Raw genomic sequence first — 13,559 nt, 5'->3', positions numbered from 1 at the left:
GATATCATATCACAAAGTCTACTCAAAACCAGCCGACGCCTGTATCATGAACAAACAATGACTGCATCAACATTGCGCCGCCTAAGCTGCGACTTCGGTCTCCGTCTTCTCCTCCTTTTCTTCGTACTTTTCCCAGTTCGCCAAAATGTTGCCAATCTTGGGCGAGTTCGTCAGCCTGTACACATCCTCAAAGTACTCCTTAGTGAGCGCAAATGGCTTGGCCGTGACGTTCGGAATGTACTTTCCGACCAGCTTTGAGGGATCGATGGATGTCTTGTGGATCTTCTTCAGCAAGAAGCTTCGGAAGGGCTTGACGCCAGATCGCAAGAAAGTGCTGTGGAATGGCACGTCGATGCCCTTCAGGGGGATTGTGGCAAATCCACGCTGGAGGTCGATAGGCTTGGGCTTGGCCTCAGTCTGCTCTGCGCAGCCCTTGATGATCTCAACAAGATGCGCTTTCACGTCCTCAAGCGACATGCTCTGCATGAGCTCTTGGATGTCGATCTTCTGCTGCTTGAGGTAGTTGGTGACGTTGGTCAGGCAGTCAAGCGCGCGGAGGTCACCAGCAGCAACGTACTGCATGTTGGCAATGTTGTAGTTGACAATCTCCAAGAGCCATCCCGTCTGCTCGGCAATGTTCTCGACGACATACTGTAGCGCCTGTTCATTGAAAGTCTTCGAGATACGGCTCGGGTTGACAGCGCACATGGAGTAGTTGGATCGTCCAGCCTCGTCGCGCTCGACTGCGACTTGCATAGTGAGACCACGGTAGAACACAACCGACACCAAACTTTCAATCGGCATTACTTCAGCCAGCGCAGCAAGGGCAGAATACTCTCCGAGAGAGTGGCCTGCAAAGGTGCTGTCACGTTGGACGAGACCCTTGGCGCGCATGTCTTCAAACGACGCCTTCTCCATTAGGGTGAGAGCAGGCTGTGTAAACTGCGTGGCTGACAGGAGACCAGTTGGCGACCGGTAAGTGTACGAGGTAGTGTTCTCGTCAATCTCCTTAAAGATCTTCTCCGACTTGATGGTACCATCGGCAGCTACTGTCTCGAAGGTCATGGACATGTAATTCTGGCGAATGGCCTTTCCGACGGGTCCACCAAAGTGAATGGTAAGCTCCTTCGGGTTGTTCCTCACAATGTTGGTGATGGCGAAGCCTAAAACGTGTTAGTGAAAGCGTGCCGTGAGCTAGTATATAACACATACCATAGTTGTCCATGAAGTGCTTGTCGGCACGATCCCAGACCTCCTGTGCGACAGGACTGCTGTCGTACAAGTTCATACCCATGCCTTGCTCCTGCGATCCTTGTCCGGTGAATACATAAGAGGTGGTAGGCTGCTCAACCTCGGCCTCACCGAGAAGGACCTTGTCTTCTGTCTCCTTGTTGCTGACTTCAATCTTGATGATCTTGCGACCAGAAACCATACCAGTGTGCTGGAGCTTGACATCGAGCATATCATCTGGCAACACCATGCCAACAAGGTTGACGTGGTAGCTTCGGACGCGGCCGATGTTGTTTCTCGGCAGCCCATGTCTCAACCAAACTGCGGACGGCAGCACTGGAGTACATGCCGTGGGTGATGGTACCAGGGAGGTTGGCATAGCTTGCGAAGACGCGAGACACGTGAATAGGATTGTAATCACCAGACACGCGAGCGTAGTTTTCGTTCGACGCAGGGGCTTTCAGGCTCAAAGGAGTCTTGCCGTGCAGCGGAATTGGGTTCTCGAACAGCACGGCCTGGTCAATGGCCGCACCGTTGCGCTGCAAGTAGTCCATGACGGGGTTTCCGAAGGCAGTACCTGACTGGTAGTTGACGGAAGCAATAGTGATGATTTCCTTGGTCGGTAGCTCAAGGAGAACCTCGCCGATGGTCTCAATCTGTGAGAAGGCCGTCTTGTTCTTGTATCGTAAGAATGTCTCCAACTTGAACATCAAGGTCTTGTTCAGTAGATCAATGTCTGGCTCCTCGAAGTTGAACCACTCCTTTGATCGCAGGATCGCGACATCCTTGCTGGTGGCAAGGTGAAGCTGCATCATCTTCTCGTTCTTCCTCTGGAAGGTGTTCTCAAAGTCATCGTATGCGCCACGGTACAGGAACTGGCTGGTAACCTCCATCACAGGCTCTCCCTTACGGGTAATGGTACCGCAGACCTCGACCATCTTGCCGGATTCTTGGTTGATGACAGCGTTGATCTGAGCGGTGGTGTCGACCACGTCACCCTTCTTGAGCGGCTCGGCACCGGGGAGCATGCGGAAGCCGTTGGAGAGATGAACAAGCTTCAGCAGATCACCGTCAATCGCGCGAGGGAAGATGGGCTTGGTGATGGCCTTCCATCCAACAACAATGGCAAAGTCCATGGGGGCGAAGACCTCCTTGCCAGGACGGTCGACAAACGCTTCGCCTGTGTTGCCGACGGCATGAACAAAGTCGTTGATGGCCTCACTTGTGACAGTAGCGCGACCACCATCGAAACGAGAGGCCACGTCTGCATCATATGGGCATGCCTCGTCACCGAACCAGATCTTGAAGTAGAAGTCCTTGATGCGGTCGTTTCGGGACTCCATAACCTCGTGGATGGGAGCATACCCAATGTCTGGACGGTAGGTGAAGCGGAACGGCAGGGCAATGGGCTGCTTCAGAGCAGTGCGCTCCTCGTACATGTTGAGCAGAATCTCACTGTCGCCCGTCAAGCTGACCTCGACCGTCTTGATCAGTTTGCCGTTGGAGTGAAGTTCCTTCAAGAGAATGGTAGTCTTCGCCGGCTCGTTGGGGTTGTTGATCTCTACAAGCATGCCTGGTGTGGGTGCGAAGATTCTTGCGGTGGGGTTGGACTGGAAGCGTTGACCTTGCACAAAAATATCGGTGGTGAAGAATGCGTGCCTCCACGAGTATGTGGATCCAGCCAGCAGCTGGAGCCATGCGTGAGCCTCTGGCATGGTGACATTGGGCGCAGCTGACAGGCGGTAGATGGTCTTGGTTTCGAGCTGCGAAACGGTAAGGCCGTCGACTTCTACGCCTTCTGATATGCCCAGGAGGTTGCTACCAAAGTATTCAATGACCGGCACCTGGGACTCATCCCCTCCGTACACATCGCGCAGGAGGTTTTGGATGTGGCCCTGGTGCACGCCGTCGAGGATCTCCTTGATCGGCTCATCGACCTTGGTAGAGTACTTGACAGCCATCGGCCCTTGCAGGATGCATGTCCTGCCGACGTCCTGGTCAACGACGGCGTCCAAGTCCTCCGACTGCCAAAGTGAATCCTTCTTGAAAAAGAACTCAAAGGTGTCGTCAAGAACGGGGACAAAAGGCACAGGCTTTTGTCCACGGCGCTGGCACAGCAAGAGGAAATGCTGGACATCCTGAGCGTTGATCAACTGGTGGTCAGCCTCTGGGTAGGCTTCGAAGACTTTCTGGATGGTTGGGTATGGGTCGTTGAGCTCTTCGTAGCTCTGGATGAGAGACTCATTGCTCGACTTGCTGAAGCGTTCCTCAAGACGGCGGATGAAGTCGCCAGTCAACCTCTTCAAGCTTTGGTCGATCCAGCGAGTTTGGTGCTTGACATACATGAGATCGACCATACGCTGTACGACCTCAGTGTAGGTCATATCCTCGAGGTCGACAGATTCGCCCTTCTTGTTCCTGCCGAACCAGACCTTTTGGAAGTCCTTGTTCAACTTGTCGATGATGTACTCGCGCATCTTCTTGAGCTCAGGAATGCGTTTCTCCTTCTTCAAGCTGAAGATCTTCTGGTCCATTTCGTGCCAGAAGATAACACCGCGGGTGGCAAGCTTGTGAATTGGCTCGCCCATCTCGGAGCGCACGGTAATGACACCTCCAGCAGGGCCCTTGTATGTCTTCTCCCAGTCACTGTCATCAAGACCGGGCGCTTCGACGATGGCCTGTTTGGCCATCTTCGAGGTGTGGCATTCCTTGGAGGTCATGACACGGCTACCAAAGAGGCAACCGTCATATGGCATGGGAGGGTAGCCGAAGCGAGTTGACCAGGCACCAGTGAGGTATGGGTAGGTGTCCTCTGAGCCACCGAAACCAGAGCCGGCGACCAAAATCAGGTTGTCGCACTTGCGGAGACGGCTGTACATCTGCAGGATAGGCTGGTGGAAATCCTCGAACGAGTGATGACCTCCACCACGACCACCGGTCCACTGAAGCAAGACGGGGAAATGCGGGTTTGCCTTTGCAATGTTGATGGTCGCCTGAATGGCCTCGACCGAACCAGGCTTGAAAGCAATGTGCTTGATGCCGAGAGTCTCAATGTACTCGTTCGCAACCTCAATAGATGGAACACCAGCACCGATGGTGAGGCCTTCGATGGGCACGCCTTCGGCACGAAGCTTTGCCAGAAGGGGGATCTGCCATGCCATGGCACGAGGGTTGACGTAGATCAAGTTGACGGTGATACCGCGTCCAGCAGGGATGGCCTTCTCGATCTTGGTGATCGCAGCGGTCATGGTCTTCTCGTTATAATAACCACCGCCAGCAAGTTCGATCTCGTAGCCAGCGTTCATGGTGGCAGCAACAAAGTCCCATGGCACCGTGCATGGTGTCATACCAGCGACCATGACTGGTGGCAGACCCAGCATCCTGCTCATCTTGGTGTCGACATAAGTCTGACCAGTGGACGTCTTAACAAGACGTGGACCGTGATCCTTGACCCAGTCAACTGCATACTTGACCGCATGCTCAGAATCCCGGTCGAAGATCTCGGGCTTGTAGCCAACTTCAGGATTTTGGCCGTCGATGGCTCCCGCAAGGATGACGCGAACTCCCGTTCCATCCTTGTTACGGTTGGTCAGAACACCTAGGCCAGAAATGCCACCAGGGCCGAAATCTAGAATGTGCGTCGCTTTGGGAAAGACTGTCGCCTTCTCCCACTCGACTGAGTCCGAAGTAATCATGCGCACAAGGCGGGGCACAATGTTGTCGGAGCCGTCATCTCGGATGTCCTTGCCCGTGTGGGTGTCGTACATCGGAATGCCCAGATCGCTTGCAGGAATCTTGATGTCCTTCAGGTCGTCTTCTAGCTGCTTCGCCGCCTCGGTCAAGTATTGGCTATGGAAGGGGGCAGTGATGGGCAGGAAACGGTTGACGAAGCGGACCTTGCGCTCAGTGAAGGGGATTCTGGTCTGGTCGAGACCAGTGGGAGCCTTGTTCTTTCGCAGACGGAGGTTGAGACCGTAGAGCGAGATGGGAGGTCCAGTCACGACGAAGTTGCGGGCGCTGTTCACGAGGGAGATGGCAATGTGCCTGTCTTGTGGCAAATGCGCGTTGGTCGCATCAATATGGTCTTGCACTGCTTTCCTTGAGAGGTCACGGATGGAAAGCATGGGCGTTGGGGTGCCTTCACCGTTGTCCATCGAGTCCTGCAGAACTGACGGCGCAAGCGATGTGCGTGGGAAAGCCTGCTGGCTGCGAGTACCGATCCAGAACAAAATTTCAATGGCCTTCTTTGAGGATTCTTGAAAAGTCGCCCAGTTCTTGGCTTGGGCAATGGCCGCAGCTGTGACTACACCCTGGGAATGTCCTGTAACACCAGCGAAGCGCTTGCGAACGTTCCCTGGATGTCCTCCGAGCACCCTCGTAGTGACAATGAAATGCGCAAGCTGAGTCAACCCAATCAAGGGCAAACTGACTGGCGCTGAGACAAGGTATTCAGTGTCGGGCTGCGACTCGCGGTTGTTGAGCCATCGCATGACATCGAGACCCTTGGAGTAGAGCTTCTCAGCCCGCGGGTCTCGAGACAATTGCAGGAGATGCTGTGCTTCGGCCGCGATGAAGTCCTCGACGAACGGGGTGTAGGTGTTGTAGATTTCGCGGAGTTCATCAAAGTACTCCTCGATGTTGCCCTGGCCACCCAGCACAGCATAGATGACAGCGTTGCCGTCGTCGGCTTCGCGCCACAGAGCTGAATCGTGCATCTTGAGCGGCCGCTCTACTGCCGAACGTGCCGCGTAGTACGACCGGACTGTGACGAGCTTCTTCTCGGTGATGCCAGGCAGAGATGCAGCCAGGGCGTGCACCTCATTGCCGCGGAGGAAGGCGCGCTCAAACTCGGTGATGATGAGTTTGAGCACTTCCTCGAATGATTCGGGGTCTTCGCCCTCCTCTACTTCTCGGGCTACAAAGCCCATGAACCGCGCCACCAGTTCGGGTATCGATGAGGGCTCGTCATCCTGGGCGAGTTCGTCTGTGGGCTCGGGAAGGGTGAGCTTGAAAGTGTCCTTCAGCTGCTGGGCGTTGAAATGGAGGGCGGTCGGGATGAGGAGCGTATATTCGAGCGAGCCGTGGGTGAGGATGAGGGGGCGCAAGTTCGCGGCAGAGCGAGGCGTGGAGAGGCCTGTCTGCTGCCCGGAGCCGAACATGGTGAGAGGCTTCAAGTCGGACATGTTAGCAGTGTTCTGATTGTTTGTGTGGTGTTTTTTGGGAGTTGAAGTGTCATTGCGTACCTCTCTTGCGGGAAAAATTAGGGTTATGGAAGGAGCGACTGGGAAGTGGTGAGTTTCGTCTGGTGGTGGGGAAAGAGCGAGTCAAGTTCGGAAAGAGCACCCAGAAGTCCTTCACCGCGCTCTGTCCTTCGCAAGATGTGCTCAATGTAGCAATATAGCGGCCACGTACCTAATCGAAATCGACCAGCGAGAAACTAATCTGCTGGCGTGCTCGGGAATTGGTCCGTACTGCTGTTGCAGCTCCCTCGCTGTGGAATGAGGCGGGTCGTGTGCGGCGGGGTGAGAGATCCACCGCAGGCAACAGGAATGCTTAGGGTATATGAAGAGTAATCAAGAGGGAGAGGAGGGTGCAATTGGGCAGGAGGAGGTGAGGGAGGACTCGGGACGGTCACATATTATCGCCGGCACAGCTGTCGACTTTTTGCAGCGAGCTTCAGGAAACCCGCACTAGTAATGCAGGGATCACAACACTTCCGGTAATGTTGGGGATTAAGCGGGCAGCGCTGCATACAAGCTCTCAACCAGCCGGACCAGCAGCTCAACCACGACTTGCTGACGTGCTCAAGACGGACAGCGTTCTACAAGTCCGTCCAAGTCTTCTCACGCTGAATCAGCCTGCACGCCCATGGCCGCTGCTACTGTTGGGGCTGCTGTTGACACGGTTGTTTCTTGGGAGCGCTGCTCACCGCCCGCCCGCAAGTCCCACCAGATTGGCGTCTATCGTGGTGTGTCTTTTCGCAAGCCCGTCTCCTTCAGGCGAAATTTATGTTGAGCCGGCCAATGCGTGGAGCATTACCGTGCAGGGGTCTGGCTCAGTAGTTTTTAGATGCAACCGAAGAATTCCTCAACACTTGGAGCCTTCCCTTCGAACGAGAGATACGCGTAGCCTCTGTTCCAGTTCAAGTGTTGGGGTGCCGTTGCGTCGATCACATACCTCTCTCCCATATCAAAATAATTGTTCCCGGGGATCACCACCCAATCACCCGAGCTTAATTCCTCTTGCTCTCCCTCACACTACCAACACGCCTGCACGTCGCTCCTTCCCCCGACTGCAGTGCTCCTTCCTCCAATTTCTACTGAGATACCCGTTCCTTCCACATTGAAGGAGCACCACCACTGAGCTCATTGAGCTGCCCACTCTCCCTCTGCCAATTGCTCCCGCACCACGCTCAGCATGCGTCCCGAAGTCGAGCAGGAGCTCTCGCACACGCTGCTCATCGAGCTGCTTGCATACCAGTTCGCCTCGCCCGTGAGGTGGATTGAGACGCAAGATGTCGTCCTTGGTGAAAACACCACGGAGCGCATCGTCGAAATCGGCCCCGCAGACACGCTCGGGGTCATGGCCAAGCGGACGCTGGCCTCCAAATACGAAGCACACGACGCCGCACGCTCGGTGCAACGGCAAATTCTGTGCTACAACAAGGACGCCAAAGACATCTACTACGACGTAGACCCCGTGGAGGAGGAGCCCGAGCCGGCAGCTGGAGGCGGCGGAGACGCCCCATCAGCGTCCTCGAGTGCCCCCGCAGCAGCTTCAGCGCCAGTAGCAGCCCCTGCCGCGAGCGCGGGCCCAGCAGCTCAGGTGCCCGATACCCCAGTCACAGCCGTCGACATTCTGCGGGCGCTGGTGGCCCAGAAGCTCAAGAAGCCGCTCATGGACATTCCGCTGAGCAAGGCCATCAAGGACTTGGTTGGAGGTGGGTGAACCGCAGCTCTAATACCACAACTCAGCTAACACCCAACAGGCAAATCGACACTGCAAAATGAAATCCTCGGAGACCTGGGCAAGGAGTTTGGCTCAACGCCCGAGAAGCCCGAAGACACGCCTCTCGACGAGCTCGGTGCCTCGATGCAGCAGACGTTCAACGGCCAGCTTGGCAAGCAGTCGGCCTCGCTCATTGCGCGCATGGTCTCGTCGAAAATGCCCGGAGGCTTCAACATCACAGCTGTGCGCAAGCACCTCGAGACAAGATGGGGTCTCGCTCAGGGCCGCCAAGACGGTGTCCTGCTGCTTGCCATCACCAACGAGCCGGCCGCGCGATTGGGCTCTGAGGCCGACGGAAAGGCCTTCCTGGACGACCAGGCCAACAAGTACGCTGGCATTGCGGGCATCAGCCTGTCTGCGCCCACAGCAGCAGGCGGCGACGGAGGCGCTGGAGGCGGCATGATGATGGACCCTGCAGCGCTTGACGCTCTCACAAAAGACCAGAGACAGCTGTTCAAGCAGCAACTGGAGCTATTTGCCAGGTACCTCAAGATGGACCTCCGCGCAGGTGACAAAGCTTTCTTGGGTGGCCAAAAGGCCCAGGAGGCTCTGCAGGCTCAATTAGACCTCTGGACCACCGAGCACGGCGAATTCTACGCTTCAGGCATCGAGCCCCAGTTCACCCCCCTCAAAGCGCGTGTCTACGATTCCTCGTGGAATTGGGCTCGACAGGATGCTCTCAGCATGTACTACGACATCATTTTCGGCAAGCTCAAGGCGGTCGACCGCGAGATTGTCAGCCGCTGTATTGCCATCATGAACCGGTCGAACCCTCTCCTGCTTGAATTCATGCAGTACCACATGGACCACTGCCCCACCGAGCGCGGCGAGACCTACGAGCTCGCCAAAGAGCTCGGCCAGCAGCTCATCGACAACTGCAAGGATGTGCTCAACGAGGCCCCCGTATACAAAGATGTCGCTGTACCAACTGCGCCACACCTTGAGATCGATGTCAAGGGCAACATGAACTACGAGGAGGCGCCCCGTGCGAGCGTTCGCAAGCTTGAGCACTATGTGCGTGAGATGGCCGAGGGCGGCAAGCTCTCAGAGTACGGAAACCGCACCAAGGTCCAGAACGACCTTCAGCGCATCTACAAGCTCATCAAGCAACAACACAAGCTCTCCAAGTCTTCGCAGCTGCAGATCAAGAGTCTATACGCCAACGTCATTCGGTCTCTGTCAATGAACGAGGGCCAGATCATCCCGCATGAGAATGGCAAGGCAGGCTCTAAGCGTGGACGCAACGGCCGTCTCAATGGCGCCCAAAAACAAGGAAAGGTTGAGACCGTCCCCTTCCTGCATCTCAAGCGCAAGGACGACCATGGCTGGGAGTACAGCAAGAAGCTGACTGGCGTGTACCTTGACTGTCTAGAGAACGCCGCCAAGTCTGGCGTGACCTTCCAGGGCAAGTACGCTCTCATGACCGGTGCTGGTGCCGGCTCGATCGGTGCTCAAGTTCTGCAGGGCTTGATCGGTGGTGGCGCCAAGGTGGTCGTGACAACGTCCAGGTTCTCTCGCGATGTCACAGAGTACTACCAGTCAATGTACTCCCGGTACGGTGCCAAGGGCTCACAGCTCATCGTTGTACCTTTCAACCAAGGTAGCAACCAGGACGTCGAGGCACTTATCGACTACATCTTTGATGCTAAGAAGGGTCTCGGCTGGGACCTCGACTATGTCATTCCATTCGCCGCCATTCCTGAGAATGGTCGTGAAATTGACGGCATTGATTCCAAGTCAGAACTTGCTCACCGCATCATGTTGACGAACCTTCTCCGTATGCTCGGTGCCATCAAGAAGCAAAAGCAAGCCAACGGCTACGAGACCCGGCCAGCGCAGGTTATGCTTCCTCTCTCGCCCAACCATGGCACCTTTGGTAATGACGGATTGTACTCGGAATCCAAGATGTCGCTGGAGACGCTCTTCTCCAGGTGGCACTCCGAGAGCTGGGGCAACTACCTCACCATTTGCGGAGCTGTCATTGGCTGGACACGTGGCACAGGCCTCATGAGCGCCAACAACATTGTTGCTGAGGGCATTGAGAAGTACGGTGTGCGCACCTTCTCTCAACAGGAAATGGCCTTCAACATCCTCGGGCTCATGGCACCACCGATTGTCAACCTCTGCCAGGTCGAGCCCGTCTGGGCAGACCTGAACGGTGGCTTCCAGTACATTCCCAACCTCAAGGACCTCATGGGCGACCTCCGCAAGGAGCTCATGGAGACCAGTGATGTTCGCCGGGCTGTCATCAAGGAGAATGCCATCGAGAACAAGGTCGTCAATGGCGAGGCTAGCGAGGCTTTGTACAAGAAGGCTACGATCGAGCCCAGGGCCAACATGAAGTTTGACTTCCCCAACCTGCCTGATTGGGACACTGAGGTCAAGCCTCTCAATGAGGACCTGAAGGGTATGGTTGATCTCGAGAAGGTCGTTGTTGTCACTGGTTTCTCTGAGGTTGGCCCTTGGGGTAACTCAAGGACGCGATGGGAGATGGAGGCCTATGGCGAGTTCTCTCTGGAGGGTTGCGTTGAGATGGCCTGGATCATGGGCCTCATCAAGAACCACAACGGCAATCTGAAGGGCAAGAGCTATTCTGGTTGGGTCGATGCCAAGACTGGAGAACCAGTTGACGACAAGGAGATCAAGCCCAAGTACGAGAAGTACATTCTTGAGCACAGCGGTATCCGTCTCATTGAACCAGAGCTATTCCATGGCTACGACCCGAAGCAGAAGCAGCTGATGCAGGAGATCCAGATCGAGGAAGACCTCGACCCATTTGAGGCTTCCAAGGAGCTTGCCGATGAGTTCAAGCGTGAGCATGGTGACAAGGTTGAGATCTTTGCCATCGAAGACTCTGGCGAGTACACTGTGCGCATGAAGAAGGGCGCGACTCTTCTTATTCCCAAGGCTCTGCGATTTGACCGCCTCGTGGCTGGCCAGATCCCCACTGGCTGGGACGCAAAGAAGTACGGTGTACCGGACGACATCATCGCGCAGGTTGACCCTGTTACACTCTTTGTGCTCGTTTCCACAGCAGAGTGTCTTCTTGCTAGCGGTATCACCGACCCCTACGAGTTCTACCAATACGTGCATCTTTCAGAAGTTGGTAACTGTGTAGGATCTGGTATCGGTGGTACCACCGCTCTCCGAGGCATGTACAAAGACCGCTTCCTTGACAAGCCTGTCCAGAAGGACATTCTCCAGGAGTCCTTCATCAACACCATGAGTGCCTGGGTTAACATGTTGCTCATGTCTTCTACCGGACCTATCAAGACCCCAGTCGGAGCTTGTGCCACTGCTGTCGAATCGATCGACATCGGATACGACACCATTGTTGAAGGCAAGGCCCGTGTCTGCTTCGTCGGTGGATTCGATGACTTCCAAGAGGAAGGCTCATACGAGTTCGCGAACATGAAAGCGACCAGCAACGCCGAGGATGAGTTTGAACACGGCAGAACACCACGAGAGATGTCCCGTCCTACCACAACTACCAGGAACGGCTTCATGGAGTCCCAAGGTGCAGGTATGCAAGTCATCATGGATGCCAAGTTGGCGTTGGACATGGGTGTACCCATTTACGGCATCATTGGTTTCACCGCGACAGCCACGGACAAGATCGGTCGATCTGTGCCCGCTCCCGGAAAGGGTGTTCTGACCACAGCCCGTGAGATGCCGTCTAAGTTCCCATCGCCTCTGCTCGACATCAAGTACAGGAAGAGGCAGATGGAACTCCGACGCAAGCAGATCAAGCAATGGCAAGAGTCCGAGCTCATGTACCTCCAAGAAGAGGTTGCCGCCATCAAGGATGCAGGCGACAACATCAACGAGGCCGACTACCTTGAGGAGCGTGCCACACACATTGAGCTCGAGGCTCAGCGACAAGAGAAGGAGGCTTTGAACAGCCTGGGCAATGCTTTCTGGAAGAAGGATCCACGCATTGCTCCTCTCCGTGGTGCCCTCGCTACATGGGGTCTCACCGTCGATGATCTTGGCGTCGCTTCGTTCCACGGTACCTCTACTGTTGCAAACGACAAGAACGAGTCCAGCGTCGTCAATGAGCAGATGCGACATCTCGGACGCACCAAGGGTAACGCACTGCTTGGTATATTCCAGAAGTACCTTACTGGTCATCCCAAGGGTCCCGCTGGTGCTTGGATGTTCAACGGCTGCTTGCAGGTGCTCAACACTGGTCTCGTGCCTGGTAACCGAAATGCCGACAACGTCGATAAGATCATGGAGCAGTTCGATTATATTGTCTACCCGTCGCGAGCCATCCAAACCGACGGCATCAAAGCGTTCTCCGTCACATCATTTGGTTTCGGTCAAAAGGGCACGCAAGCTATCGGTATCCACCCCAAGTACCTTTACGCTGCGCTCGACCACGCTCAGTTCGCGACCTACAAGCAGAAGGTCGAGGCTCGCCAAAAGAGGGCGTACCGATACTTCCACGATGGCCTCATCAACAACACCATGTTCCGCGCCAAGGACAAAGCACCATACGAGGACAGCAAGATGGAAGAGATCTTCCTCAACCCTCGCGCACGTGTTGTCATTGACAAGAAGACTGCGACCTACTCGTTCCCTAAGAAGTACGAGGCGCCAAAGAAGGACAAGAAGGCCGAGGAGACGACAAAGATGATCGAGTCGATAACACAGGCCACTGCCACTGCCAACACAAAGGTCGGCGTTGATGTCGAGAGCCTGAGCGCCCTCAACATTGAGAACGACACTTTCCTCGAGCGCAATTTCACAGAGAAGGAGATTGCGTACTGTCAGAAAGCTGCCAGCCCCCAGGCCAGCTTCACCGGCAAGTGGTCTGCAAAGGAGGCCGTATTCAAGTCGCTAGGTGTAAAGGGTCAAGGCGCAGGCGCAGCGCTTAAGGATATTGAAATCGTCAATGACGAGACGGGCGCGCCGCAAGTTCAGGTACGATCTTCACTTTTCCAATACAAAACACTTGCTAACATTAATCCCAGCTCCATGGCCAAGCCCAAGAAGAAGCCACCCGCGTCGGCGTCAAGACGATCAGCATCAGCATCAGTCACTCAGAGGAGCAGGCGGTTTCTGTAGCGATTGCGCAATTCTAGATCAAGAGTGTTGTTGTGGAGGGGTTTGATAGACGGTGCGAGCTTTGGCGCAGTATGACGGATACCACTACAAAGTCCCACGCAGGCGCATGTTTATCCCGGGTGTTCTGGCTTCGGCTTCAGCTTTGGCTTGTTTCTGTCATGATTTTGGAAGAGAAGCTGCAGCTTGCTATGAGGTATATTAGTCTTAACGTTGTAATGCAATTGAAAAATCATTAAAAATAATCACCTTCG

At 55.2% G+C, this 13,559-nt stretch overlaps 2 protein-coding genes across 2 annotated transcripts; one reads left to right on the top strand and one right to left on the bottom strand.

Moving 5' to 3' along the window:
* Window positions 1-81: 81 nt before the first annotated feature.
* On the bottom strand, window positions 82-6,413 carry SNOG_02167 (hypothetical protein; the record flags this gene model as incomplete). Its single annotated transcript, XM_001792733.1, has 3 exons — window positions 82-1,163; window positions 1,213-1,467; window positions 1,511-6,413. The coding sequence occupies 3 exons, from the start codon at window positions 6,411-6,413 to the stop codon at window positions 82-84; spliced, it is 6,240 nt and encodes a 2,079-aa protein (XP_001792785.1).
* A 1,234-nt stretch (window positions 6,414-7,647) lies between these two features.
* SNOG_02166 (hypothetical protein) lies at window positions 7,648-13,325 on the top strand (the record flags this gene model as incomplete). The annotated part of the gene is made up of 3 exons (XM_001792732.1): window positions 7,648-8,170; window positions 8,219-13,164; window positions 13,215-13,325. The coding sequence occupies 3 exons, from the start codon at window positions 7,648-7,650 to the stop codon at window positions 13,323-13,325; spliced, it is 5,580 nt and encodes a 1,859-aa protein (XP_001792784.1).
* Between the last annotated feature and the right edge of the window lie 234 nt (window positions 13,326-13,559).

Source organism: Parastagonospora nodorum (assembly GCF_000146915.1).
Source record: "Parastagonospora nodorum SN15 chromosome Unknown scaffold_3, whole genome shotgun sequence".
Taxonomy (NCBI): Eukaryota; Fungi; Ascomycota; class Dothideomycetes; order Pleosporales; family Phaeosphaeriaceae; genus Parastagonospora; species Parastagonospora nodorum.
The sequence above is the reverse complement of the archived record's forward strand: the minus strand, read 5'-3'. Positions and strand labels throughout refer to the sequence as shown.